Source organism: Schizosaccharomyces cryophilus (genome assembly GCF_000004155.1).
Source record: "Schizosaccharomyces cryophilus OY26 unplaced genomic scaffold supercont4.3, whole genome shotgun sequence".
NCBI lineage: Eukaryota > Fungi > Ascomycota > Schizosaccharomycetes > Schizosaccharomycetales > Schizosaccharomycetaceae > Schizosaccharomyces > Schizosaccharomyces cryophilus.
The window spans coordinates 548,670-575,874 of record NW_013185626.1 but is presented as its reverse complement, the minus strand read 5'-3'; the positions used below and the strand labels follow the sequence as shown (position 1 = coordinate 575,874).

The 27,205-nt window shown below is 37.5% G+C and overlaps 12 protein-coding genes across 12 annotated transcripts; 5 read left to right on the top strand and 7 right to left on the bottom strand.

Moving 5' to 3' along the window:
* Positions 1-94: 94 nt before the first annotated feature.
* On the top strand, positions 95-2,721 carry SPOG_00261 (tRNA ligase Trl1). Its single transcript, XM_013167770.1, has one exon. It carries the CDS (start codon positions 263-265, stop codon positions 2,639-2,641), a length of 2,379 nt encoding a protein of 792 aa, XP_013023224.1. The 5' UTR covers positions 95-262; the 3' UTR covers positions 2,642-2,721.
* SPOG_00260 (RNase P subunit) lies at positions 449-4,238 on the bottom strand. Its single transcript, XM_013167769.1, has 5 exons — positions 3,903-4,238; positions 3,710-3,857; positions 3,594-3,656; positions 2,986-3,547; positions 449-2,942 (listed from the first exon to the last, which is right to left on the bottom strand). The coding sequence occupies exons 1-5, from the start codon at positions 4,002-4,004 to the stop codon at positions 2,798-2,800; spliced, it is 1,020 nt and encodes a 339-aa protein (XP_013023223.1). The 5' UTR covers positions 4,005-4,238; the 3' UTR covers positions 449-2,797.
* A 43-nt stretch (positions 4,239-4,281) lies between these two features.
* On the bottom strand, positions 4,282-5,348 carry SPOG_00259 (proteasome regulatory particle). The gene is made up of 2 exons (XM_013167768.1): positions 5,155-5,348; positions 4,282-5,060 (listed from the first exon to the last, which is right to left on the bottom strand). The coding sequence occupies exons 1-2, from the start codon at positions 5,254-5,256 to the stop codon at positions 4,461-4,463; spliced, it is 702 nt and encodes a 233-aa protein (XP_013023222.1). The 5' UTR covers positions 5,257-5,348; the 3' UTR covers positions 4,282-4,460.
* A 180-nt stretch (positions 5,349-5,528) lies between these two features.
* Positions 5,529-7,875, bottom strand: SPOG_00258 (uncharacterized protein). Its single transcript, XM_013167767.1, has one exon. It carries the CDS (start codon positions 7,314-7,316, stop codon positions 5,796-5,798), a length of 1,521 nt encoding a protein of 506 aa, XP_013023221.1. The 5' UTR covers positions 7,317-7,875; the 3' UTR covers positions 5,529-5,795.
* Positions 7,876-7,888: 13 nt separating this feature from the next.
* Positions 7,889-11,899, top strand: SPOG_00257 (P-type ATPase). Its single transcript, XM_013167766.1, has 4 exons — positions 7,889-10,819; positions 10,861-10,987; positions 11,032-11,111; positions 11,155-11,899. The coding sequence occupies exons 1-4, from the start codon at positions 8,056-8,058 to the stop codon at positions 11,289-11,291; spliced, it is 3,108 nt and encodes a 1,035-aa protein (XP_013023220.1). The 5' UTR covers positions 7,889-8,055; the 3' UTR covers positions 11,292-11,899.
* On the bottom strand, positions 11,292-12,420 carry SPOG_00256 (uncharacterized protein). Its single transcript, XM_013167765.1, has one exon. The coding sequence runs from the start codon at positions 12,254-12,256 to the stop codon at positions 11,441-11,443; it is 816 nt and encodes a 271-aa protein (XP_013023219.1). The 5' UTR covers positions 12,257-12,420; the 3' UTR covers positions 11,292-11,440.
* A 1,164-nt stretch (positions 12,421-13,584) lies between these two features.
* On the bottom strand, positions 13,585-15,845 carry SPOG_00255 (citrate synthase Cit1). The gene is made up of 2 exons (XM_013167764.1): positions 15,788-15,845; positions 13,585-15,281 (listed from the first exon to the last, which is right to left on the bottom strand). Exon 2 carries the CDS (start codon positions 15,278-15,280, stop codon positions 13,832-13,834), a length of 1,449 nt encoding a protein of 482 aa, XP_013023218.1. The 5' UTR covers position 15,281; positions 15,788-15,845; the 3' UTR covers positions 13,585-13,831.
* Positions 15,846-16,698: 853 nt separating this feature from the next.
* On the top strand, positions 16,699-17,668 carry SPOG_00254 (CHCH domain-containing protein). The gene has a single exon (XM_013167763.1). The coding sequence runs from the start codon at positions 16,892-16,894 to the stop codon at positions 17,441-17,443; it is 552 nt and encodes a 183-aa protein (XP_013023217.1). The 5' UTR covers positions 16,699-16,891; the 3' UTR covers positions 17,444-17,668.
* A 269-nt stretch (positions 17,669-17,937) lies between these two features.
* Positions 17,938-22,077, top strand: SPOG_00253 (RNA-binding protein M). The gene has a single exon (XM_013167762.1). The coding sequence runs from the start codon at positions 20,265-20,267 to the stop codon at positions 21,900-21,902; it is 1,638 nt and encodes a 545-aa protein (XP_013023216.1). The 5' UTR covers positions 17,938-20,264; the 3' UTR covers positions 21,903-22,077.
* Positions 22,078-22,278: 201 nt separating this feature from the next.
* SPOG_00252 (choline kinase) lies at positions 22,279-24,948 on the top strand. The gene has a single exon (XM_013167761.1). It carries the CDS (start codon positions 22,822-22,824, stop codon positions 24,190-24,192), a length of 1,371 nt encoding a protein of 456 aa, XP_013023215.1. The 5' UTR covers positions 22,279-22,821; the 3' UTR covers positions 24,193-24,948.
* SPOG_00251 (respiratory complex assembly protein) lies at positions 24,391-25,276 on the bottom strand (the record flags this gene model as incomplete). Its single annotated transcript, XM_013167760.1, has 3 exons — positions 24,391-24,802; positions 24,881-25,094; positions 25,144-25,276. 3 exons carry the CDS (start codon positions 25,274-25,276, stop codon positions 24,391-24,393), a joined length of 759 nt encoding a protein of 252 aa, XP_013023214.1.
* A 126-nt stretch (positions 25,277-25,402) lies between these two features.
* On the bottom strand, positions 25,403-26,757 carry SPOG_00250 (myb family protein; the record flags this gene model as incomplete). The annotated part of the gene is made up of 3 exons (XM_013167759.1): positions 25,403-26,294; positions 26,382-26,464; positions 26,539-26,757. The coding sequence occupies 3 exons, from the start codon at positions 26,755-26,757 to the stop codon at positions 25,403-25,405; spliced, it is 1,194 nt and encodes a 397-aa protein (XP_013023213.1).
* Positions 26,758-27,205: the final 448 nt, after the last annotated feature.

Here is a 27,205-nt window from a genome sequence, read left to right as displayed (position 1 = left end):
TGTAAAGCAAACACTAGCGTGCTCTTGTTAGAGAACAGTGAATGGATAAGAAAGAATACAGAGCAGTGCTAAATGAATGACAGAGTGTTCGTTTGTTTTTATAAAGAACCAAACACTTATCCTCACTTAAGACAAGGGATTTGTGATTTGTGCTCTTTCTTTTGCAGCTAATTACCTTGTTTATGTTTTAAATATTGATTTTAAGTAATTCCAGGGTTGAAATTGACTCTTGTAAGTTGTTCAGGAATTTTTGATTTGCACAATGTCGAATACGTTTGCTACTCCAAAAGAACTTGTAGAAGAACTTTGTAGATTGCGTGATTTAAAAGTAGGAATATTTGGTGAAAAGAAGCCTACCATCCGCTCTGTCTCTTTCGCTGTTCCAGGTACCGATTATGAATTAACGTCCTGGAGAGTTTGGGAGCAAGCATATCGTATCAATGTGTCCGACAGCAAGAAGACATATGATGGTGTGACAGGTTTGAAAAGACGTTTACCAACATGCGCTCGTGGTTTATTCACCTATATGGATCCCAGGACGAAAGAACAAAAGATTGCTATCCGTGGTTATGACAAGTTTTTCAATATTGATGAGATTCCTCTCACTACTTGGAACTCTCTGAGGGAACACACAAAGGGGCCTTACGAGCTGACAGTCAAGGAGAACGGTTGTATTATTTTTATCAGTGCTTTATCCAACGGCGAGCTCATCATCACCAGTAAGCATTCCTTTGGTGCTGTTGAAGGCCAAAGCGTTTCCCATGCGTTAGCTGGAGAGCGATGGCTTGAAGATCATCTGAAGAAGGTTGGTAAATCAAAAAAAGAGCTTGCCCAGGAGCTTCTTAAGCGCCAAGCTACAGCTGTCGCAGAGTTATGTGATGACGATTTTGAGGAACACATTCTTCCATATCGAGGTGATCGTCGTGGTTTGTATTTACATGGTCTAAATATGAATATTCCTGAATTTACCACGGCGTCATCAGAAGACGTATCCGCTTTCGCAAAGGTTTGGGGTTTTTTGAAAACTGATTCTTTTTACATTCACAAATTTGAAGACATGAAGCACTTTTTGGAAGAGACTGCAAAGACTGGAAGGTTGAATAACCGCAGCGTTGAGGGATTCGTTGTGCGTTGTCATTCAACTGCTCAAGCTGGAAAACGCAACTCAACAAATGATTTCTTTTTCAAGTATAAGTTTGAAGAGCCCTACGGCATGTTTCGACAATGGAGAGAGGTTACAAAAATGCTAATCCATGACAAGCCTCTTAATTACGCCAAGTACAAAAAGATTACAAACGAGTATGTGGATTTTTGTAGAAAAAAGTTCCAAGAGAAGCCTGAATTAAAGGCTCTGTATCTTAAAAACAAAGGAATAATATCTCTGCGAGAAGAGTTTTTGCTACTCTCCAAACTCGACGCTATGACGATTTCGGTCGAGTCTAGCAATGAGAAGCCTTACACATTACTCGTACCAATTGCTACCATTGGTTGTGGAAAAACAACGGTTGCCAAGATTTTGGAGAAATTATTCAATTGGCCTGTCGTACAGAACGACAATATCCCTTCCGGTAAAGGAGGACCTAAGAAATTTGCACGTGCAATTGTTAACGAGTTTCAAAATGGTCATCCGATTGTATTCGCTGACCGAAACAATCACATTCCGAATATGAGAAGTGCTCTTCGAAGTGATGTTTCGGCTGAATTAGAAGGGGTTCGCTATGTAGCTTTGCCTTTTGTACAAAACTTGAGTACTCGTTCTTTTGTGCAAGAGCGAGTAATAAGCCGAGGTGATCGTCACCAATCCATCAAAGTATCGGAAGGTGTAGAAAAGGTAAATTCTATTCTAGACATGTTTTACAAACAATACAAGCCGTTTGATCCCGAATTATTTTCTCATGATGAAGGTTATGATGATGTTATAGAATTGGATCCACATGTTGGATCTTTGGAGAATGCACGCTTAATAGTTGATTACATGCAACAACATATTCCTGACTCGATAACCAACTATCCTTCTGAGGATGAATTTCAGCGAGCTCTAGAATTTGCTGTCAACGATTATGTGCCTACTTATACAAAAATTATGGGGGAAAGCTCCTTGAAGAAACAAGAAAGAAATTCCAACGAAATTCAATATTTCGGAGCTTTTATTCCTTCAGATAAAGTAAAAGCCATATTAAAGGATGTTATTAGGTCAAAAGGTATAAGCTGGGATGATCAGTTTTCTTCTTATACCCTTCAAGATTCTTTTCATGTGACGATGATACACAGGTCGCAAATCACGCTGGGTCCCGAAATGGCTGATTTATGGCAACAATACCTTAATCAGCTTAAAAAGAAGAGAAGCAACGTTATCGATCATGTTAGCTTTACTCTGAGAAGCCTCGTATGGGACGGAAGAGTGATGTGCTTTAAAGTAGATATTGATTCAAAGAGCATGTGGTTTGGAAAAACCGGCAATCCTCAACTACACATAACATTAGGTACTACTTCACCTTGTATCAAACCATTTGAGTCCAATTTGATGCTGGAGAGATTGAGAACAGGAAAAGCATCACAGGATGAACCAGAAATTCATACAATAGATGTTGAACCTAAAGTTGACATCACGGGAACACTGCAGTTCCTTCCTAAGGAATAATGTATAGCGCTAGTTAGTATAATGAATTTTGGATATGGTTTTTCTGGAGATTTAATTTTTCATAAGTTATATAAGATGGCATTTGCCTATCGAAGTAGCTATTTTATTCGCAAGTTAAGAATAATGTACACGATATCCCCCAATATCACCAGTTATTCACATTATTTTCCAAGTCCAGCGTAATTTTTGATTTTTTTGGCTTAAGCAAAGCAAAGCTCGGTTGGCTTTGCCGGAAACGACTAAAGAATCAGGAATCGAAAGATGGTCATTACGATGGACACAAAAACTCCAGTCCAATTCCCTATCATCGTTAACCTTTAATCAGAAACAAAATTATATCTTACCTGAGTAAATTGTAAACATGCATGGAAACAGACGAGTCGAATAGACCCACTATTGAAATAGCCAATATGTCAGATGTACTATTAGAATTAGGTTTACAGGAGCATATATAAGGATCAGGTGAATAGTCTTTTTGTATAACATCAGCATTCAGAAGCAATAAGGAAAAGTGTTCTAGAGTGTCGACAGATTTTTCTAGCAAGTCATCCTTGCTATCTTTTTTCAGAGAATTTATGGGAGGAGGAACTATAACAGATGAACGGACGTTTCTTACAGCACGTAAAGGCCGCTGTACCAATGGTACCGGGAACGATTGTCTAAGCGAATCCATAAAAGATTTGTCTAAGTGTTCTGGAGGAATTCCCAAGAAAAATGTCCACTGATTATTGAACCTGCCCAGTGCACCTTTCAGTCTTTCAAAGCCCTTTCGATGAGGTTCTAAAAATGTCGATTTCAAGTCATAAGAAGCAAGCCATACAGAATTATTCGCCTTTGAAGATGTTGGATGAGCATCCAGTCCTGTTCGCAAAAATGAGTCTTTACTTAACGTAACGAGTAGATTTCCTAATTGCTCATATTAGGATGCTTTCAACTTCAGTTAATTCCTTACCATTAACAACTGAAATTTGGTCATCAGAACCATAAGGCACCCGAGAAATAAGGAATGCTTTTCCTACATGGGTTAGACATCAAGGCTGAACTGTAGCTTATAATAGAAATTTATACCTGAATGCAAGAGATTACTATACAATTCGGGAAATAGAAGGATATCAGGGCTTCCGGTAAATTCGTAGTACGAAAGGTTGTCTACAAAATTAATAATTTTGGTTGCAATGACATCGGTCTCTTCTTGTATGGGAAGCAGTAAATCAACCTATTCGTTGTTAGATTTTTACGAAAAAAGAAGCCTCATACGTACGGATGTTTGATAGCGCTGCTGTTCAATTTGTTTTTCCGCATAAGACAAATTGGTTATTTCATCTCCCGTTTCTTCAGTAAATGTACAATCAGAAGAGTTCATTTGTAAGTTGCTAATAATCCGTAACTTTTCACCTCCAAAATCACTTAATCCACAACTATTCAAGTAGGAAGCAAGTACGTTACTAGCCAGAACTAGAAGAGAAGGTGCGTGAGGGAGGAATGAAGTAAATTGAAGGGAGTTTTCATGTCAAGGAAAATAGATATAAACTTTGAGTTGTATCTATGCTGAATACTCAAATATTTTTCGCGTTTATAGTACAAGGTTAAACTGTTGTATTACCACAATTCGCAACATCGAATTTACATTTCATTTAAGGATCGCTTTGTTGTTTTAATGCTTTTTATTATTTAAAGAATCTCATAGGAAGCATAGAAGTTTGAGTACTTGGATAAATCTCAAAAAGTTAAATTTATTGAAAGGATTTTCTGAAAGCACGATTTGTGCTTGAAATCAGAAGGACATTTCGGTGTGCTCATTATGATTGAATTAGAAAACTTATATATCCAATCCTTGTTGCTTGCACATCTCAATGAACTCTTGTCGAATGCTTCGGTCCATACAGACATCTAAAGCTGTATGACCTTCTTTGTCAGTGCGTAAAGTATCCGCATCAGATTTAATAAGTTCAACAGCAATCTCCGGATGGCCTTCTGCTAAGGCAAAATGGAGAGCGGTAAATCCAAAAGAATCAGAAGCATTCAAGGGACATTTTTGAGAAAGAAGATACTTCACAACGTTCAGATGTCCTACTGCAGCCGCTCGATGTAATGGTTGTTGGCCTTGGAGATCTCTTACTCTCATTGCGCCAGGGTTACGTTCGCATATTTTGCGAACAATTGGAAGTCGACCTTTTCCAGAAGCATAATGGAGACATGTTTGTCCACCACGAGTAGTCATCTCGATATTGACATCAGGACGTCCCAGGAACTTGTCAATTAATGAATCAGGAATAGCTTTGTTGCAAATAGCAATCATCAAAGGAGTCCAACCAGCTTCATCTTTTTCGTCGATTTTAATGTCTGGTTGCTTTAATAAGTATTCAATGACATCTACTTTTCCTACAGAACAAGCCCAATGAAGGGGCGTTCGTTTATCCTGCAATCCATCAGGTTAGTAAGTTATGAAAATTGAGTCTATTTGACAAGATATTTTCCAACTGAATTGAAAATAACTTCGATAACTCTCTTACCGCATCAGGAGCATTCAAAGTATTCCGGTCCTCTGTAATTGTCCTTTGCACATATTCAATTCCACAGTTTTCTTGAAGTGCCTGTCCTAGACTTGCATACATTTTTCAAATATTTATGAAATTTATGAGAGAAATTAAATAACCAGTTTAAATATTATTGCTGCTTTTTGCTGGCAAATTACAACTATTTTGTGTTTCTTACATACATTTATATTTGGCATAGTAATTTCGGTACTTATATAATTATTGTACTCTATACTGTAATATCATTTACAGAATAGGTCTGTAAGACGATAAACATGGTTTACCTTTCAAAAAAAAGAAACAAAAACATAATTAAAATATTTAAAAGAGGAATATTTTAATTTTACATGTGATGCTCTAGAAAAATCAAGACGTTTTCAGTTATATAGTTAATTACTCTTCATTCAAAAGTTCATTGCATAAGAAGTACACTATAGATAACCATACCGCAGTTGTAGGCAGTAAGGATAATCTATAAGAACATTTATATTAAATCTTTTAAAAGGGAACTCCAGGATCGAGTGCGTAAACAAAAGGATGTGTTTTAATTTGCGCTTTCAACAAGTGAAGGGGATTCGCCAAGATAGATTTAAGCTTTAAACGCAAGTTAAATAGAATTAAATATTCCAATCTTTAAAATCTAGAGTAACCATATTTTTGTGATTATTTTCTGCAGCGTATATTTGCTGTGCAGAATCATTTGAATGGCCACGACGTAAAATAGTAGTACTTTCTTTAAAATTATCGTCGAAATTCCATTCATTGGAATATTCATTATTGAAGCGAGGCTTTATGCGTTCACAATGATGAGAAAGACTACTTGAATTTTCTGACACAATGTTTCTTAGCTTCGGATTTTGGACATGCTGATTTTCTTTATCATCTGAAGTTGCTTCTTGATCACCTTCCAGGGTCGATAAGCGCCTTTCGCAATGTCTAATAGGACTCGCGTGTCTTTCAGCAGGATTACTTTCATCTTTAGACCTAGTATTACTGTATGAGTCTCCATTTTCTCTTCTTTCTGGCGGGGTTTTCTTCTTCCTTGACCTTCTTGCCATTCTGTTCTTTTTGTCTTTAAAAGGAAGAAATGAAACAGACTTTGCTAAGCGTGCATAGTTAACGGTCTGTTCAAGTTTTGGCGATTTTTCGTATACCAGATTCTTTATTTCTGCATTTTTCTTTTGATGGTCCTGAAACTGCTTTTGCTTTGTCATGATTTCATTTGTATTTGATCTGTGTTCAGTCATTCTTTCCTGAGACAGATCCAAACTCAAGGATACATTAGAAGGGTTATCAGAGGAAGGAATTTCCAATTCATCATCTTCATTTTGAAGCGTATTTTCATGCGCTTGCTTTTCATCCTTTATAAGTGTTACGTTCTTAGTGGAGCTTAACAAAGGACTATAATTGTCAGATTTCAAAAAAGACGAGAAATCTCGGATATCATCTTTATTGTCCGTGCTTGAAAGCAAGTCTTCACTCGGTCCATTGAACTTTTGTTTGGAAGTTTCGTTTAAGTTAAAGGAATTACTGGATATAAAAGGTTGTTGACGGTTTTGATATAGAGAATCATTATTGCGAGAAGCAATCACCCGTTGAATAGGCGAAGTATCTCTCGAAGTTCTTTTATACGACTTCAAATTTTGGGTAATGCATTCAATAGAAGACTCCTCATTCTCCGGTTGTCTGCAAAGTTCAAAACTATCCATCTCATTCGTTCGTAATCTTTGTTCTTTAAAAGATACATTCGGTGATTTTCCTTCAGACAGATCAACAGAGTTATTTATAATCATTCTATCGAGAGAAAAAAACTCCTCCAATTTATCCAAGACCTCTTCAATTTTATTTTTTGATAGATGAACATCACTTTTATAGCGCTGATAACTTTTACTAGCATGGCTGTTTTCGCCAATAATTAAGAGTTGTGTTTCGTACACAGCTTCCAGTTTTCGTTGCTGCGGATTAGCTACGGAGAAATACGTTTGCATGCTGTTCGCCAAATCTAAAAGTAATGCCTCTTGCTCCTCACATCTTTGGTACACCTGCCTTAGTTCCCGTTTAGTTTGCAGCTCAACTAGCGAAAGTAATTTCTGGATCTCCTCAAATCCTACATTTAAAGAACTCGTTGAATTCACCATTTTTGCAACAAACGGTTGGGGGTTTTTTGACAAAACCAGTCGAAATAATTGATATTAAATAGACAACATCAGTGTCTAATGGTATGAAGCGTATCATACTTAAAATTTTGTTTATTTCACCCAAAAAAACAACACTCACATAACGATTTGTTTGTTTATATTTCGTTCACTGTACCAAAACAAACGTGTAACCTTGGAAGAAAGTTGTGAGATGTAGAAATTTGTTTGTAGTCCTAAGGAAATGCCAAACGGCTGCTCACTCTCTCAAATATAGTTTGCTTCATTCATTTTAAAATGCCTGATCTTATGCTTTGCTTTTAAAAGTGACAAAGTAAGTTTTCCCAAGCAAAACAACCAAAGATTTTATACTTAGAGTAAAACTTGCGAAATTAGTACAGAAAAACGTCTAATTCTCTTACTCTACCATTTTGCTGATAGACTGGCAAAAACAAAGGAGAAAGTAATAGAAATAGATTTTTTTTGTATTTAATAATAATAGAATCAGATTTGTTTACCAAACTAACTGTTCTTAGACTTTTAGTTTTGACGTGGTATAATTATGCTGTGTTTTACCTGAACATATACCAATGCGAATATTTTAATCTTAGAAAGAAATAATCATTTTAGGTGGACTTTGAGAGTTCTAATTTATAGAATTAAAAGTAAAATTATAGGAGAAAAGTTTTAATATTGAGCCAGTGCTGGAACGTCTGATTAATTATTGATCGCAATATCCATTATGAAGCCCAGACTAAATGGCGTTCAATTAAGAATGAAAAGCTGGCTTCAGAATAAAGACGAAAAGAGTTCCATTATACCTTTGAGTGTTCTCTCCAATTCACAGGAAAGAAAACGAACATCTTCTGCATCACTAGGACAAACGCGGCTTTCTTATGACAGGGAGGAAACGGATTCTTTAATTTCAATTCATGGGGGTTCTCAAGAAGATATCAATACCGATTTTGAATCCGGTTTTCGAATGATCGAAGTAGGTCGACCTAATCCTCTCTATGGCAACAATGCTGTAACAAACACAAAGTATGATGCTTTCACCTTTCTTCCCAAGTGTTTGTACGAACAGTTTCGCTATTTTTATAACATGTATTTTCTATTGGTGTCCTTATCCCAGCTTATTCCTCCTCTAAAAATTGGATACCTGTCTACTTATATCGCTCCTTTAATTTTTGTCTTGATGATTACCTTGACAAAAGAAGCAATTGATGATTTAAAGAGGCGAAGAAGGGATTCGTATGCTAATAATGAAATCTATATTGTTAATAACCATCCCTGCTCTGCTCAGAATATTCAAGTAGGCGATGTTGTGCTCATCTCAAAGGATCAAAGAGTACCCGCAGACATGATCCTTATGCATACATCTGTTGGGAATGAAGCCTTCATTAGAACAGATCAGCTCGATGGAGAAACTGATTGGAAATTACGGATACCCTGTTCAAATCAATATTCACATGGAATCATTCATGCAGATTCCCCTATCAAGTCTGTCCACCATTTTTATGGTACCTTTACTTTGAATGACAATAGGAGACCACTTACCGTGGACAATACACTTTGGGCAAATACTGTCCTGGCCAGTGAGGCGGTTTATGGTGTTGTCATCTATGCTGGTAAAGATACTCGTCAGTCCTTAAATAGTTCGAAAGCTAAAACAAAGGTCGGCTTGTTGGAGAAAGAAATTAACTTTTATTCTAAAATTCTGTGCATGATTGTTCTTTCACTTTCCACCATACTTACATTCAGCCACGGACTACGAGAAAACTGGTACATTGCTATCTTCAGATACTTGATTTTATTTTCCAGCATTATTCCGATTAACTTGCGTGTCAATCTAGATATTGGTAAAATTGTTCATTCTAAACATACCGAGGCAGATCCTAATTTACCAGATGTTGTTGTTCGAAGCAGTAATATCCCTGAAGAACTTGGTAGAATTGAGTACCTGTTAACTGACAAAACTGGTACTTTGACACAGAATGAAATGGAAATGAAAAAACTACATTTAGGAGCTATTGGATTCTCCAATGAATCAATGGACGTAATCCAAGCTTGTATTAATGATCCTACGGCCCAAATTCCGTTGAGCGATGATACTAAAAATTTGATTCGAACAACTGTTTTGGCCCTTTCTTTATGCCACAATGTAACTCCATCTGAAACTACTGACGGTTCTGTTAGCTTTCAAGCCGCAAGCCCTGATGAAGTTGCAATTGTTCGGTGGACTAGTTTGATGGGCTTGGTTTTGACACATCGTAATCGAGGAGCCGTAACCATTAATATGTCTTCGTACGAAATTCTACAACTTTTTCCGTTTAAATCTGAAACAAAGAGAATGGGCATTGTGGTCCGTTCGCCAGAAGGACAAATCACTTTTTACCTTAAAGGTGCAGATTCGGTCATGCAACAATTTATCAGTCCAAGCTTCTGGCTTGATGAAGAATGTGGAAATATGGCTAGAGAAGGGCTTCGAACCTTAGTAATTGCAAAGAAAGATTTAACTAATGAACAATATAATACTTTCGCTACGGTGTATTCAGAAGCGAGCGTGTCTTTTTCAGGTTCGAGAGATAAGAAAATGACGGAAGTTGTTTCGAAATATTTGGAGAATGATATGGAGTTACTTGGTCTTACCGGTGTTGAAGATAAACTTCAAAAGGATGTCAAAGTAACTTTGGAACTACTTAGAAATGCTGGTATACATGTTTGGATGCTCACGGGAGACAAAGTGGAAACTGCTAGGTGTATTGCTATATCGTCTAGGCTCGTTTCTCGAGGTCAATACATTCATACCATTTCCAAACTTAATTCTCGAGATGATGCGCACAATCAATTAATGATTCTAATTGGAAAACCAGATTGTTGTCTTATAATAGATGGTGAATCCATGGAATTCTGTATCGGGTATTTACAGGACGAATTTATAGAAGCAGTTTCTGAATTATCCTGCGTGGTGATTTGCAGGTGTACACCAACACAGAAAGCAAATATGACGCGCTTAATCCAAACGAAGAAATCTGCTTCAGTCTGCTGTATCGGTGACGGAGGTAACGATGTCGGAATGATTCAAGTTGCGAATATTGGTGTTGGTGTTGCCGGAAAAGAAGGTCAACAGGCCAGTCTTGCTGCTGACTATAGCATAAAAGAATTTAGTCACGTTGCTCGCTTACTCTTGTGGCATGGCCGTATAAGTTATAAACAAACATCAAAATTAGCAATGTTCGTTATACATCGTGGTTTGATTATTTCTATCTGTCAGGTGGTGTACAGTATAATCTCAAACTTTGAGCCTATTGCTTTGTTTCAAGGATTACTGTTGGTTGGATACTCGACGATGTATACAATGATGCCCGTTTTTTCCATTGTTTATGATAGAGATGTGAGCGAAAAACTAGTTTTTCTGTTTCCAGAGCTTTATAAGGAGATGAGAGAAGATAAATGTTTCTCTCTCAAGTCATTTATGTCTTGCGTGTTAATTAGTATTTACCAAGGTATGTTATTCATATAGATGCTTGTTACTGACTGTTTTAAGGTGTCATAATACAAGTGATCACTTACGTCCTTGTCGGGTTCGATGTCGAAGGCCAAATGCTAGCTGTTTCTTTTTCTTGTTTAATTTTGAACGAACTCATTATGGTAGCCCTTCAGATTAATAGATGGTAAGACTGTTCATGGAAATAAGCAATGCTAATAACTAATTTAGGGAACAAACAATTGTCATGTCGGAAATGCTAAGTTTAATGATCTATACTCTGAGTATACCTTTCTTAACTGATTACTTTGGTAAGAGCACTTGTCTAAGATTGGATTACGCTAACAAACGTAGATCTGAAATTTTTTCTGGGAGTCAAGTTTTACTGGGTATCAGCTCTTATATTATTTATCAGTCTTTTACCTGTTTGGAGCGGAAGAGCATTGAAGCAAAAATTGAAACCTTCAAGTTATGCAAAATTACAAAGATGAGGGTGTACTAATGTTTAATATTGTTCCGCATAATATGTTTACACTGAATATGTCATTGTGTATATTAGGTTCGCGTGATTTGTACATTTGCATCCTTATTATTAAGTTCGCTCGTATTGAGTATATTTCGTTTGCATTAATTGTGAGCATTAAAGATATAACCTTAGTAAAATGAGCTGCTTGGGATGACAGCTGGGCATATTTTGAAACCAAGAAGCAATTTCATTACGAATGTGTTTCGGAAGATGATAAGGCTCTGCAAAGATAGTAAGGATCGTATGTGCTCGTTGCCAGCACTTATAGTAAGAATTAGCTTGCTCAAGTTCTTCTTGTAAAGGAATCAATGCTGTTGCCGTGGTGCTCAGGCTAGTTGATTGTTTTTCGAGAGTAGAAACCAGAAGGTTTAAATTATGAAGCCCAGTGTCTGAAAGAGGGACACGAGCCATGGTAAATTGCAACGTTGTTTGAAAGTATAGGAGATCGTACAATTGGTTAACTAACTCTAGGCCTTTCTTTAGAAAGATTTCCACCCTTTCGTACAAAGTAATCGTAGAGTAATACATCATTAGAAAAGAATAAATGTCATCGAAGGAAGAGAATATATCTTTTAAAGAATAATTTACCGCGATCATATTTAATTGCAATAGATCCAGTTGTTCAAATGGTTTTAACACAGAAAGGAGGGTTTTCTGCAACTGATTGACACCATCCAAGTGAATGTGCCGGTTCAAAGTTAACTGGTGAGTAATTGCCTCCGTGATCGTTCTTAACATGTTGTTTAATTCGCTACGAATCTGTTTGACACTTTGAATTGTAAATTCTTCCGTTGGCTTTTGTTTCAATCGGCTTGGTTCACATTTAAGCTGAATCATAGGTCGTTTCATGGAATTTCGTCTCCTCAACAAGCCTCTCAAATGACCTTCGTGCTCATGCTTTACATTGACATGTGTAGCTTCAATAATCATTTTTTTTTATATAATTTAATTTATACGAATTAAAGCGTTTCTTTAATGGTTTTTGCGTTTGCTAAGTTTGTCGTGTTCCCGCGTCGATGTTGGTAGATGTTGAGAATCAAACGCGCCGCGTCTGTTTACATTACTTACAGCAGGAACAATCAGTTAAAGGAAACAATAACAGGAAACATTTCAATTGTATCTCTTTAATTAATTAGAACATACATTCCTCAACTGTTTGATTATCCGTTGAAACACAAACCTCAGAGAATATCGGTCGTTCTCTTCCTCGGTACATAATTTCGACTTTTCGCTAGCAATGAAATTTCAACTTGGTTTTTCCTTCTTTCAAATGCTTACCTAAAAATAAAAGACACGGTTCAATCTATTGATTTTACTATGTACAATCGCAAACTCAAGCACTTGTTTAGCATAAGTTCTTTAATATGATATTTGTTACCGAGAAGGAATAAAACCGTTGCTTTTATGCATTCCTGTGTTCTGCATTAGTAAATAAGTTAGGTTGGAAATTGCGGTAGAAAACTCTTTCAAAGTCTCGGTCAAAGGATGATGAAGAATTGAGTTAGTAGCTGCTAGTCGCTAAACAGAAATGCGTTCCTATGAGCTCTGTGTGGCAAAGAAGCTATTTTCATAAGGACTACCTGCACAAGGTGATGAGAGGAAGCATGAACAATTTTCATAGATAAAGATTTTATAACTATTCGTTGTATACATAAGATCTATATTAGAAGAATTATATGTACATCAAAACATAGAAATTACCTCCAATATGTTCCGGTTGCATCGTCAGAGTATTACTTTTTAGACTTGCCAAAATGATTTGGTAACCAGCCAGAAGTATTTTATTCATTCCATAAGTTTATAACACTCTTTTATATAGTGAAGCTCCTTTTCTTAAGCAGCCACAAACCTCCTCACTTTTCATGAAAATCATAAGCTTCCGTTCTTCCTTGTTCCCTTTATTTTAGCGATTTCATGTAAATTTGCAAGTTTTTTAGGTTCTCCATGGCTCTTTACAGCGACACATTTTGTAAACAAAAAAAAAAAAAGAAAATGATATAACGAAGCGTGACTGTCGATGCTATAAGATAACATAAATAGCTTTGCGATTGTGTTTGTTTAGACTAAAGGATCTATGCAACACGATTGAAAGTTTGAAGTTGGTCATTTTTTAAATGACTGATTTTGGCTTTGTGAATCCACGTGTAACTAAAATGAGCATTGTGCTTTGATTTTTGGTACGCTGCACAGATGTAGAAGAAGAAACACCAATTAAGCCGGGATAGTAACCGACATAGAATGGTTTTTGTCTGACTATGTGTGTTTTACATTTTCTATTTTATTTCATTATTGCTTTATCTATGCAATGTAGATTAGTGTCTCATCATATAGTATATTTAATATATGGTTATAAAATAATTTAAAGTCTTTGAAGATATTTTTCTCATATTTCAAACTCTATCTGAAATGTCCAACAAAGAAAAAGATAATTATAACATAGAACTAGTCGTTTTCTAATCAAGAATCCATGATATACAAGAAACTCCGTATTTACCCAAATCGTCATTACTTAGCATTAACAAGCTCTTTTAAAGCTTTGGTAGAGAAAGACTTAGGACGCTCAATGGGGAATCCAAGAGCGCGATCCCAAATTAATTGAGAAGCAACACCCAAAGTGCGAGAAACACCAAACAGTACAGTGTAAAAGTTTTGCTCTTTCATACCGTAGTATTGAAGAAGAATACCCGAGTGAGAATCGACGTTGGGGAAGGGGTTCTTAGTCTTTCCGTGCTCAGTCAAGACATTGGGAACGACTTCATAAAGACGGCTGACAAGTTGAAACATGGGATCCTTAGGGAGATATTCGAGAGCAAATTCACGTTGAGCGGTGTAACGGGGGTCGGTCTTACGGAGAACGGCATGTCCATAACCGGGAACAACACGACCGGATTTCAAGAGATCCCACAAATAGCTCTTGATACGCTCATCAGACAAGTCATCACCAATCTCTTCCTTCATAGTGTTTAAGAAGTTCAAAACTTCTTGGTTGGCAAGACCGTGAAGGGGACCAGCAAGACCGTTCAAAGAAGCAGCCATAGAGAGGAAAGGGGATGAGAGGGCAGAACCAACGAGATGGCCAGTATGAGCAGAGACATTACCACCCTCATGGTCGGAGTGGAGAGATAAATAAAGACGCATGAGCTCAACAAATTCGCTATTATTGGCGTAACCCAAGACATTGGCAAAGTTGTAAGAATGATCTTTGTCATGTTGGATAGGAGCGACAACACCGTCACGGTAAATGTTGCGGTAGATACGGCCAGCAATAGGGACGGTCTTGGCAATGAGGTCCATGCAATCTTCATAAGTATATTTCCAGTAGTCATGCTTACTGAGACCGCGCTCGTAGGCCTTTGCAAAGGCAGAGTCGTGTTCGAGAGCAGTGACAGCAAGGGAGAATTGAGCCATAGGATGGAGGGAAGGAGGGCAGCGGTCAATGAGTTCCTCAACGAATTTGGGGAGCTGAGAGCGAGCAGCCCACTCAGCAGACAAAGATTGCACCTGGGTAAGGGTAGGGATTTCGCCGGTGACGAGAAGCCAGAAAAGAGACTCGGGAAGGGGTTGCTTTCCGTTGGGAGCAGAGGGTAAAAGTTTTTGGCATTCGGGAATGGTGTATCCACGGAAGCGAATACCATCATTGGGGTCGAGGACGGAGCTTTCCCAAACCAAGGAGCGAATACCACGGGCACCACCGTACATTTGATTGATAGTGACGTTACCTACAACATCACCGCCATGTTCAGAACGGAACTTTTTAATTTCCTCTTGCTTTTCGGGGATAAGTTCGGTGAGGCGGTCTTTAAGAGAACCGCCTTTGATGGTAGAGTAAGAGGCAGCAGCTGTAGCAGGAAGTTTGGAGCGTAATGAGGCCTGCGAGAATAGAGAAGAGGCGAGTCTGCGGGTGCTGGCCAGCTTGGTGTTGTTCATAAATCGGGGGGCGGTTAAAATGAGCATCCTAATAACAGTAAAGGTTAGTAGGACGCGCAAGAAATGAGAATGCTGCACCAAATTCTAAGAAATACAGGAAGCAAATTACAAAAAGAAAATACAATTCTTGTCTTGTCTTGTTGAATGAAATTGAAAACAAAAACCAATGGGTGGAAGACTATTCAAGCTTCTTTTTGGATAAAACCATTTAGAAACTTTACAACTCCAGAACAAAGTCGTGAAGAGTAGTACTCCTGAAACTATCTTTTCCCATCACTATGATAACGTTTAGATGGTCTAATCATTTCACCAGCACAACTCCACTAATAATGGAAATGTATTCCTTTCTCAAACGCGTAATAAAACCAGCCAAAGATTGCGTGTGGTATTCAAAAGTCCAAATCCGCTGAAGAAGATGTGAGAGAAAAAGTTGATGATAAAGAATCAAACATTGTTGCGTATGAAAACCGTTTCTCTGTATTCACTGAAATTCATTTCTTACATAATTTGGTGCATTTTATTAACTAGACATACCTTTGTGAAACAATAGACGAAACCAAAATGGGTTATGTAAAGGACAAATCGAATATGCTTCTGTAAACGAAATACGTCTTTAAGGCCGGGATATATTAAGGTGTGGGGACCAAAGGGCACACGTCACTCTACCGCTCCTCGGCCAGCAAAATCCAATACTTATCCAAGAAGGTTGCATAGTAAAGACGGCAATTGTCGCTAACAAATCATAAAGCTTCGCTTCCTTCCGCAGTAGAACCTTCTGCTGTTATCTCTTATATAGTTGGCTCTTGGGATTCAATTCGTAATTTAGTAAGGGATGTCTACTACCGTGTTGGATTTCTTACTTATTTTTACCACAAAGGGAAATGAAATGAAATAAAACAAATTTGTTGTCTACGTAGGTTACCGAATCTGTGAAAAATTTTCAATCTGATCTCTTCATCTCATTTCTCTTGCATTTGTTATCTTGTTATAGAAAAAATATACCTCATTATCTGTATCCATTTAATGATGCTGCGCTGCATTTCTTTATAGAGTTTAATGGTTTCGCAACAATTTTCGGTATTCGTAGCTTTAACTCAAATATCTACCACTATGCAGCACTGATGCGAATCTCTCAGGTGAAAGGCAAAACAAAAAGAAAATGTATAAATTAAGAAACATGTATTCACTTTTATATGGATATATTGTATTTCCTTGAAAGAGTTATACTGTGTCACGAATGAAATAGACAAAAATTATCTTTCCCTAATATTCGTACCGATATATGATGGAATCTATGAATATGTGTTTAGTTAGGCATTGTATGAAATTTCATAGTAAAACCTTGTTTTATCAAGTACAAGGCTGTTTGAAAAGGTATTGGTCCGGTTTGGTTGTGTTGTTGAAGTTCAAGTTACATTGTGTTGTCACTTGGAACAATGGAAAGAAGAGAAAACACCAATGAAAGCCTAGGAAAGAGAACGAATTTATAATGGAGGTCGATGGCAAAAGTTGATTCTTCCATCAACCATATCACGTCCTTGGTGTTTGTGAAACGTTGAAGGATATCATAGTTCTTTTTTATTCACTCTTTTTTCTTGGAAACCAACAGCTTGGTTCATATTATTTTTGATCATCATCATGCCTCGTAGACGTACTGCAGCAGCTCCCGCTTCCAGCCAACGCCGCACGCCCGGTTCTTCACGACCTGCTTCTACCATGGCTGCTTCTCCTGGTATGGCTCCTTCTGCTGCCCAACCTGCTCGTCCAGCTGCCCCTCCTGCTCAGCACGCACAACCTCCCGCAGCCGCTCCTGCTGCTCCCCCTACGGCCATCCCTTCCTCAGGTGGTACAGGCTTTTTCGGTAATTTGGTTAGTACAGCTGCTGGTGTAGGTATTGGTAGTACAATTGGTCATACGATGGGCAATTTAATTACTGGTGCATTTGGTGGTGGAAGTTCAGCTCCTGCTGCACAAGACAACTCTGCGCCAGCAGCGGCTCCTTCTCAAGCCGAAACCGGATTTGGTTCAACGACTGCCTTTTCCGATGCCGGTGCTGAAGAGTCCAAGAATGCTTGCAATGGAGAAGCCAAGACATTTGCTGAGTGTATGAATCAACATGGCTTTGATCACTGTTCTTATTATTTAGAACAATTAAAGGCTTGTCAATCTCTTTGGTCACCTTCTTCTTAAATTATGATATAAAAAATTTGGATTCTCTTAACGTTTTGTTTTCTCCCCTCTCTTTACAAGCACGTATTCTCGACTTGAAGTTCATTTATTATTATTATTATTACAGATAAGAAAAAATAAGAAAACAAGAACACGTTTTTTATTCATTTTTATTGTTTGCATTTAGCATTTCCTATCCAGTTAAAATTATAGAAAAATAGATAATAACTACTGTACAAAGAGGTCATAGTACTACGTATATGTATTATTGGTAGATCTTGCTGGTGTAGAAAAACACTAGTCAGGATTACAGATGGGGGGAGTAGAATTAGTCCACAGCAAGAAAAAAGAGATTTGAATCTATTGATTTATTATATCATCATATTATTATATATAAATAGGAGTATTATTCTCAGTCATACCGGTCGAACCTTCTAGTCTGAAGAATCTAACTATAGGCTGATGAGTATATATAGTTTTAGTTTTAGTTTTTTTTTTTCAATCAGATTAATTAGTGATCCTATGACTGATGATTCAATCTCTATTTGTATCACGCTTTTAATTGTTTGTTTACAATGTGTAATATATCATCATCCTTTAGTCTTATGGTGATTTTTAACATTCAACAATTTCCTTATATCACAGAGTTTGTAGTATGTATAATATAAACAAGACACCTATTGTGACAGACAGATAGTGACAGATTTCAAGTTGAACATTCGTTCGTTGTCTTTATTTTTTTTTGGCAATCGGCTCGTTTCGATAGACTCATTATCATCATCGTTCAAGCAAACGAAAACTAAAATAGAAAACCAAGACACCACAGAAAAATAAACAAGACAAAAAGAGAACTTGTCAAAAAAATTTCTTTTTTATTCCTTCCTTATTCCATTCAAACGACCTCTTACTCAGCTTGGAAAAAACATTAGAAAATATCTCACGCATCGCTGAAAATTATGTAATCTCGAATTTTGGAAATTGTAAAAATTAAAAATGATTTCACCTTTTTCGTTCACGAATTCGTGATTTGATTTTTATTGAACTTTATTTTGTTTCTTTTTCTCCGCTATCTATGTCATTGTCCAACCACATCTCCTCCTAATCCAATTTCGTCCATTTTTATCCTGTCAATTTTCCCACCCCTTTCCTCGACTTTGGAGGGGTTCACCACTACATGGCATAGACATGTGTGTTCCCTGAGCGGTCTTCTGTTGATTTTGTCAGAGATAGATTTGCCATAGAGAAACAAAACAATACGAACAAACATAAACAAAATATATATATATATTTTTTTTTTTCAACCGCAAACATTGCACTGATACCTTCTTTATTCTTTATTTAACATTTTTTTTTCTTTAAGAACCCAGTGGAAATAGATTCCATTATAATAAATATTTGACTCTTTCTCCTTCTCTTGTTCCATTTAAAGAACCGCAAATTACAATTTCTCATATACTTTTCATTTGTTTATGATCTCATTACCAGTTTGTGACCATCGTTACCCTCTAGATATCCTTAGTCAATTTTTGTTTTCCTGACTTCTCTTCTAGCCTTAAGATTCCTTTGAAATGATGGGTTTTTTTTTTAATTATTCTCCATTTTTTTTATTGTTGGTGGATTTTCCCTCTTCTTTTTATCTTGGTTCCACACTTTGCCCCCTATCCCCCCTCCCCTTCAACTTTATCACGTTGTCCCTTTTTCACCACTTCTCAATTTATCTCTCATTGACACACACACGCATCTGATTTCACCGAACCAGGTTCTGTAACTTATGCTACCTGTATCAAGATCATTTTCGCTCTCCTCTTAATCTTTGGTTGGTTTAATGCTTTTGGGCTAGAATTTTTCCCTTATCATACATACCCCTACCCTTTCCTTTTTTGTATATATATATGTACGAATATGCTGCACGCTCCCTTCCATCGTTAGTGTGTTGCTGTCACTTACTGTTTCTTTCTTCTTTTTTTTTTTTTTTTTTAATTACGCTCCTGTTCTTTAAATTTTGGATCGATATTCTTATTTGTTGTACTTTATTATTATTTTTTGGGTTATTTTCTTTTTTTGTCGGTTTCTCATTGAATTACAAATTTCAACTCTCCTTTATTTGTTTTTTCCTTTTTTTTTCTTTCCAATTAAAACCATTTATAGTATATAATTAGTTCCCTATATACAACAAATCAATACACTCCTCCGCCTTGCTACTACTTACTACGTACAAGGTATACGAAATTTAGATTATCTGATTGAATCTGATCCCTCCATTCCTGCTCTCTATCTATCCTTTCGACCTCTCTTTTTTTTTTTCTTCTCTCTCTTTCCTTCCTTATTTCTTTCCTTATCAGACTAAAAAAACACACACACACACACACGTTTTATTGGAATCTTTCAGTTCCCTCTGCCCCCTTCCATTTTTGGTTTATCATTCCTTTTCTGCTTCTATTCCGCCTTATAGAATCTCACTTTTGTTTACCTTTTGTTTTTTATTTTATTGTATTTTATTTTATTTTTACTTTGGTTTTTCGCTTGCATTTAATCTTTTTTCTTTCCCTCTTTAAATTGTTTGACACTTGACGTTTGGTTTTTTTACCTTTTTTCTTCCTGTATGTCTGTTACCTTTGATTTCCTTTTTCTCTTTGGTAATTTAAAAAAGTGATCCTTACCATCAACAGTGATCCACCCACTCGACTACTCTCGTTTCTATCATCACTTTATTTTTCCATCGGTTCGCCTTTTCATTTTCTTTCTTTCTCACTTGCTCGTTTGAAAATAATTTAAACTCTCTTCTCTATTGGTGCGGGCTCTAAAAGTGTCTTTCTCTCTTTCCTAATATTATTTTGGTATCATGGATTCTTCCAATGCTCCAGCTTCTGTCACAACCTCTCCCTCTCTCTCTCCGACATCATCCATCTCCAAATCTGGCTCGCCAGGCCACAAATTTGCTTGCTACCCTCTTTTGTCGTCACCCTCAGTCTCTACAAACACAACCCCACATGCTATATCCCCTAACGTTTCGTCAGATCAGCTTACCGAATGCACCGTCCTTAACCCTTCTAAAAAGCTCCCAGACCCACGAGGAAAACCCATTGCCTGCTTGTTTGTCGGTAGCTTGAATTCTTCCCTCACTGAATCTCAGCTCACTGTTTCCGTCGAGAATTATTTTCAAAAATGGGGTCCCTTGCTTCATGTCAAGGTTCTAAAAGACTGGCTTCAACGCTCCTACTCTTTCGTGCAGTTTGCCAACGTCGAGGACGCTTCTACTGCTCTGAAAGAAGCTCAAAATACTTTGCTTGATGGCCGTCGCATTCGTATCGAACGAGCCAAAGTAAATCGTAGCATCTATCTGGCTTATCCATCAGATCCATCTAGTTTTTCTACCACTGATGTGTACCAACTCCTCAAACCCTATGGTCTCGTTGAGGAGCTTGTCCAAACAAACGATCGCTCAGGCTTTTTGGTTCGCTTCGTCTATCGAGATGATGCCATCTCTGCCTTCATGAGCCTGCGGAATTCTCACTATAAAGTCGTTTGGGCCGAGAATGTCTCTGCTAAATCCATCTTCCGAAAAAAATATCCTAATTCCTCCTTCAATCACGTCCGTCCACTAAAAAGTTCTTCCTCTTCCAACTCGGTCTCTCTTCAAAAATCTCACAGAAATCCTCCCTCTCAAGAAACTTCGAACCCGTCTACTGTATCTACTAACCTCCCCTATTATTCCAATATGCCATCTTTGGCTAGCCCTACCCCGGTTTCTTCTTCTTCATTGACTACTCCTAATTCAGCTACCAAATCTGATAATTGTAGTAATATGTCTACACCGAACAAATCCATGAGCCCTCCCTGCACCAGCCCTTACTCCCAATCAAAGTACAGCAGCAAATCTCCGAGTATTTCCAAGTCAACCTTTTCTCCACCTAAATATCCTTCCTTTATTCCCTCGACTCACCCATACTTCCAACCGGTTATGCCGTTCGTCGATCCGTTTTCAATTTTTGTCGACCATTTAGATTCTAAAAATTGCACGCGTGGCTCTCTCATTGAACTCTTTTCTGAATATGGTAAAGTTTTGGATTGCAAATTCATTCGCCAGTCGAACAAACCTGCATTTGCTTTTCTGCAATTTGATTCCCAGCAAGCTGCTTTCAACGCCGTTAACAATAAACCCCATCCTTTTTTCCAAAAGAAACCTCTACGTGTCAAATTTCGAGTTCTTCCCCCTTCTACTTATCCGGTTTCTTCTTACCAGGTTCCCATGTTTTCTCCTTCTTTCCTTCCTTCACCAAGAGCAATGTTTCCTGCTGCAAATCCTGCAAATTCGTCCTTGACTTATCCTTTTCATCCATCCATGACTCCCGTAAGCCCTACCGCTGTTGGTTTGCAGTCTGTTTATCCATATTACCCTTATCCCGAATTTTGTTATGCACCTGGAAACCTTTATTATTACGGGGCTTCTTCCGCTTCTCATATAAGCGGTTCTGAGTAAGTCCTATCGTCGATATTCATTATTTTGGTAACTCGCACAGATGCCTATTGCGCATTAAACTGGCAAAAAATAAAAAACATATGGCGCAGCTATAGTAGCCATATTCTATTCTATTCCCGTTTTTTGAAGGTTTAGTTTTAATCAAGATCCTTAATAAATGAAATTCATTTCTCAATCTTTTCTATCTAAATTGTAAGTAAGAGCTCCTTGTATATTTTACAATACGCATTATGTATCAATGAATGCTATCTGCGTTCTTGTTCTTTTTTTTTTTTTATATACAGTGAGTAAATATTCTAAGATTCCTTGCGATATTTACGGTAGCGATAATCGTACAAAATTTAGATCTTTTGCAGGAGGGTTGGCTGCACTTAACCGTTCACCATCAGGTTGTTTGGTGTACACGCTTCACAACATTTTATTTCATACTTGGTTTTTATTCCTTTTTTGATTGTTTAAAGAGAAATATTTTAATTGGCTTTCTACTCTTTTTTAGCAAATTTTGTTGTGATTAGCGGTGGTTTATTTTTCTGTAATATATGCTTTTAGACATATAGAAATCTAGATTCGAGCTTTCTTTTTTTGTTTCTTAGGTTTTTTTTTTTTCTTCGCTTATCTTTTCTCTTCAAAGCAAGTTGGTTTTGTATTGTTGGATTTACCACTACGTGTCAGTATAGATATATCGTAGCGAACTCGATTCTTACATTTTCCGGTTTTTTACGCTGTCGCTAACAATTTCCGAACACTTAATTCCTACTTTGATAAAAGGATTCCAAATAGCATTACTGACGCCTTGAATTGACTTTGTATAGAAACCCGTTGGATTGTTGAGAATACAATAAGCTCTGAGTTACTTCAATACGTTCATCCATAATCCTTTAGACCCTTTTTCTAAACTTTTACCCTAATACCCTATAAAATGCCTGTTCTATCAGATGAAGAGGATTTCTGTTTCGACAATGCATACGTTTCTAAAAAATGCAAATCTCTTTTACACACTGAAGATCCTGATCACGTTCTCCGACATAAGGTTTTACTGGTAATTCACAAATTAGCTATCCCTACCTGGTCACGAGTACCAGTAGCTTCTCATCCGACTCTCATAATTAGAAGAATTTCTGGTGCGCTAACGAACGCTGTCTATTATATCGCTCCTCCTGAAGGATGTAAAGCCATCAAACTCTTATTGCGTATTTACGGACCAAATGTAGAAATGTTTATTAATCGTTTCGTTGAACTGGAAAACTTGAAACGTCTAGCTAAACATAACATTGGTCCCCGCTTGCTTGGTGAATTTGGTAATGGCCGTTTTGAACAGTATATGGAATCCACAACACTAACGCCCGAGACAATTCGAGATCCTACATGTTCCATTTATGTGGCGCGTCGTATCTCCGAACTCCATTATGTTATACAATTAAGTCCTACTGAACTGTACGAATTGCCTAATGCGTGGAAGTTTTGCTTCAGCTGGCTTCCTTTGGCCAGAAGAAATGTACAAAACCGTAAGCATTCTTTATCTATAACTACAAACTTTTTAGACGCCGTTGAAAAAGATTTTCATGATTATTTTCAATGGTTTAATAATTGGGCAAGTGATAAAAAACATTGGCCCTCCTTGCAGCTCGTCTTCTCCCATAATGATACTCAATACGGGAATATACTACAGATTAAAACTAAACGTCGCTCTTTTAAACCAGAAAATAGACACCACATACTTGTTCCTGTCGATTTTGAGTATGCGGGTCCTAATATACGAGCCTATGATATTGCGAATTATTTCGCCGAATGGATGGCAAATTATCATCACCCTACCCAAAGTCATATGATGGATCGTTCTCGATATCCCAGTTCTGAAGCTCGTAAACGGTTTTATCGTGCTTATGTCGAGCAAAGCGCTGTTCTATTCAAAAAACTAGTAGTAAAAGACGCTTCAGAATTAACCAGCGTCCTTCCCGAGTCTCTTAAATTGGAATTTGACACTTCAGTACAGCAGCTTGAGGAAGCAGTTCGAGCTATTAGTCCGGCGGTGAATGCCGTTTGGGCCTTGTGGGGTGTTATGCAATGCGAAGAAACCGACGATGACTGGGAAGATCTTAGCGTAAGCAGTGAAAGAGAAGATAAATCGGATTCTCCCCCTTCGAAGATTGCCTCTTCCAACGTTCCTCCCATCGGCTCAACCTCCTTTGATTATATCAACTACAGTATGGAAAAGTTTAATTTATTTTACGAGACATGTGCTGCTTTGGGTCTGAATGCCAACAATCGTTCAACATTTTCTTATGACTAAACTGATTAATTGCTTAATTGACTATTTACGATGGTTCAGGGCTGACATTTATCCTTATGAGAATACTAACGTTTGAGATCTAATTAATTATTATGATTCTTATCTACTAAATGTATAAATTACACTAATCTTTTGAATGCTGCGTTTTGTATATGATAAACAAAATTAAGAAACTCAAAATAAGCTACTATTTTGGTTTCATTGACGATGGCTTATTTTTAGTTCAACAAAAGCCGTTTGTCCATCAGGAAGTTTCTTTTTTACTGCGTTTGCTGCCGTGGAGGAGACAAGACCCCAAAATTGCCAGCGTACAGGAGGGATCCAAGAACATTGTTGAATAACAACATTCTCTATTTCTTCTTTTAAACGTTTCGATGAAGGAGATGCTTGATCGATACTTACTGATTGCAGAGTATGTAGTCGAACAATAGCTTGAATAAAAAATTCGTTTCCTTGCATATCAGCTTGAGCACAACTTAAATTCAGCAATTTTGGAGAGCTTAGGTGTTTTTCAACTTTCCATTCACACTTCGGTAGTTGCTTTAATTGATTTCGTAAAATTTGGGAAGCACGAAGAGTGCAGTTATTTTCTAAAACCTGACTATCATGGCTAAAAAGTAGATTAGTAACCAAACCGACCGCATAATATTATCCTTATGTCACTTCATAAGTGTTCAAGTGTGCTTACCTAGCTAAAGCACAATTGACTGACGAGTGTAAACGAACAGCCTCTCCGACTATGGAATTCATATTGAAAGCACGACCGGGAAAATTTCGGCGTAAAAAATACCGACTCTTGTAAATATTTATATTTCTATAACGAAAAGACCTCCACCATTGACGAAGCTTTAAATAAGGGTGTGTAAATACCGAGTATTCATCCTTTGGCTCTACATAGCAATCTAAATGAAAAGCAGGTTAGAAATAAGCAGAATAGGTACTTATCCATACTCATAAAGGGGATATCTAGCATTCTAATGGGCTGTTGACTCATAAATCGAGAAAATGCCAATGGTCTCAATGTTCCTACATTCTTTGCCAAATTTGTATTGGCAGAATGCCACTTTGGAGAGAACAGCGACATTTTTATGCCATTCATTTTCATAAATATATATAGATATGAAACGCGTAACAAAGAAAAGAAAAAACCAAGAACTTTTCCTAGTTTACCAGTATGGAGTTGAAACTTAGTGTTCCGGGGGAAAACGAACTAACCTCGGTTAACCCACGGTAATTCCCCGGGAGGGAGAGAAGGGTGCTGATGAGCTTGCTGGAATTGTGAAAAAGAATGCAGATCAGCAACATTAGGTGTCGAAAACAATGAGGAGTGGATTTGATTAGACTCTAGCGGGGGTTCCAAGTGTACAGGAGGTTGTTGCACAGAAAACGGAAATGACTGAACAGAAGATTGTGACTCAGAAGGCAAGGAAGAAGGATTCCCAGTGGGAAATAGAGCATCATAAGGTGGAAACGAATGTAAAGCGTTGGTCGGAAATGTTTCAGGTAATGCTTGGCTAAGTAAAAAGGATTCATTCGCATATTGAGGCTGTTGACGATCAGCGTTATAAAAGGAAGAATTCAAATTTTGGTTTGACCACTCTAACAAGTCATCAGAAGTGACGGATACTGCTGAAGGATCTTGTGTAGAGTCCTTACTAGAATTTTGGGATGGTGCTTCTTGACGGTCGGCAGCGACGGCTGCGACTGCAGCAACGGCAGCAGCAGCAGCTTCCGTCGAAGAAGGATCATTCATTAAATAATTACTTTGGTCATATTTTGCACGCAGTCCAGAATTGTTTTTCAACTTAAACCCGGCAGCAGCATATCGCTCGGGAAAAGCGTTGCGAAACCGATCTCGTAAGTCTGTGCTACGGCGATTTTGCAATCCCAAGCTTGCGTCCTTGCTGATTCGCGTCCAACAAGGACCGTGCAAAAAGAAACCCTCCAGTAATCGTTCATCTTCCTCGGGCGTAAACTGTTTTCGCTCTTTACGAGACGCTTTTGCCATTCCTGGCGTATGCGGGATCTTTTGGTTTTTCCCCATGTGCGTTCTTGCATTAGGGTAAAACTTTTTGTAATCTTCTGGTAGAATAACTCGAAATCTGCCATCCTGGTTAGTATACGCTGTTTGGTGTACCACAGTGCGTAGAAATAGAAACACGCATAAATAAGCCTGCCACAAAACTTACCTGTCTTTCAAGTCGTTTGGAGAGCGATTCACAAAATGAAACCTCTCATCCATCAGGATTTTTTTCCAATTGCCCACGCCGTACTAATTTATGAGTCAGTAAAAGTCGCAATTATTAAATAGAAATGCAAAAGAATTGCAAAGTTGTATATACGTACAATTTGACAACCACGTAAAAGGTCATTTGTTTCTTTTTCAGTCCATTTTACTCTTGGTTTCCGAGTTTTCGTAACCTTTCGCACTCTTGGGACAGGAAATCCCTGTAATTCGTCCTTTTTTCTTGAGTCGTCTTCTGTCAAAACTGATCCATTTAACAAATCGACGCATTGGTTGTCTATCAACTCCGTCGGCATTTTCGACGTATTTAACGACCCCATGGTCAATTCAACCTCCTTCAAACGTTATATTAGCCAATTTTGTCTATTTCCTTTAATAAATAATGCGTAAAAATAAAGGAATGCCAAATAAAAAGGCAGATGCTAAGTTTCTATGTGAGCTACAGATCCACTTTCGCCCCCATTTTGGTACGCTATACTATACTATGCGGGGGTGTTATTTGCCATGGCTTCCCTATGGGAGTGTCGTTTGTGAGTGGGAAGAACAGATTTCTTTCCTTTTATTTGGTTTAATTAAAATAAATATAAAGAAGCAAAAAAATAAAATTGAGGTTTTATATGAGAAACCTGCATGGTGGTTCTTGGAAACGTTTTTCTCGTAAACAAGAGGTCATCATATGGAATCTGGAAATATGTGAATGAACGACAATAGTTTTTCAATCATTTTTACTGGAAACATAAGAATTGAGAAAATTGAGTCTTGTTTTCA

Excerpts from the sequence above, each read along its gene's own strand:
- SPOG_00261 (XM_013167770.1), top strand. The coding sequence starts at position 263 with ATGTCGAATACGTTTGCTACTCCAAAAGAACTTGTAGAAGAACTTTGT.
- SPOG_00260 (XM_013167769.1), bottom strand. The coding sequence starts at position 4,004 with ATGAACTCTTCTGATTGTACATTTACTGAAGAAACGGGAGATGAAATA. Across the intron at positions 3,858-3,902 it reads AGCAGCGCTATCAAACATCC|GTTGATTTACTGCTTCCCAT; the intron begins GTACGTATGAGG and ends AACAACGAATAG. Across the intron at positions 3,657-3,709 it reads TAGTAATCTCTTGCATTCAG|GAAAAGCATTCCTTATTTCT; the intron begins GTATAAATTTCT and ends TAACCCATGTAG.
- SPOG_00259 (XM_013167768.1), bottom strand. The coding sequence starts at position 5,256 with ATGTATGCAAGTCTAGGACAGGCACTTCAAGAAAACTGTGGAATTGAA. Across the intron at positions 5,061-5,154 it reads CTTTGAATGCTCCTGATGCG|GATAAACGAACGCCCCTTCA; the intron begins GTAAGAGAGTTA and ends GATGGATTGCAG.
- SPOG_00258 (XM_013167767.1), bottom strand. The coding sequence starts at position 7,316 with ATGGTGAATTCAACGAGTTCTTTAAATGTAGGATTTGAGGAGATCCAG.
- SPOG_00257 (XM_013167766.1), top strand. The coding sequence starts at position 8,056 with ATGAAGCCCAGACTAAATGGCGTTCAATTAAGAATGAAAAGCTGGCTT. Across the intron at positions 10,988-11,031 it reads GCCCTTCAGATTAATAGATG|GGAACAAACAATTGTCATGT; the intron begins GTAAGACTGTTC and ends TAACTAATTTAG. Across the intron at positions 11,112-11,154 it reads TTTCTTAACTGATTACTTTG|ATCTGAAATTTTTTCTGGGA; the intron begins GTAAGAGCACTT and ends TAACAAACGTAG.
- SPOG_00256 (XM_013167765.1), bottom strand. The coding sequence starts at position 12,256 with ATGATTATTGAAGCTACACATGTCAATGTAAAGCATGAGCACGAAGGT.
- SPOG_00255 (XM_013167764.1), bottom strand. The coding sequence starts at position 15,280 with ATGCTCATTTTAACCGCCCCCCGATTTATGAACAACACCAAGCTGGCC.
- SPOG_00254 (XM_013167763.1), top strand. The coding sequence starts at position 16,892 with ATGCCTCGTAGACGTACTGCAGCAGCTCCCGCTTCCAGCCAACGCCGC.
- SPOG_00253 (XM_013167762.1), top strand. The coding sequence starts at position 20,265 with ATGGATTCTTCCAATGCTCCAGCTTCTGTCACAACCTCTCCCTCTCTC.
- SPOG_00252 (XM_013167761.1), top strand. The coding sequence starts at position 22,822 with ATGCCTGTTCTATCAGATGAAGAGGATTTCTGTTTCGACAATGCATAC.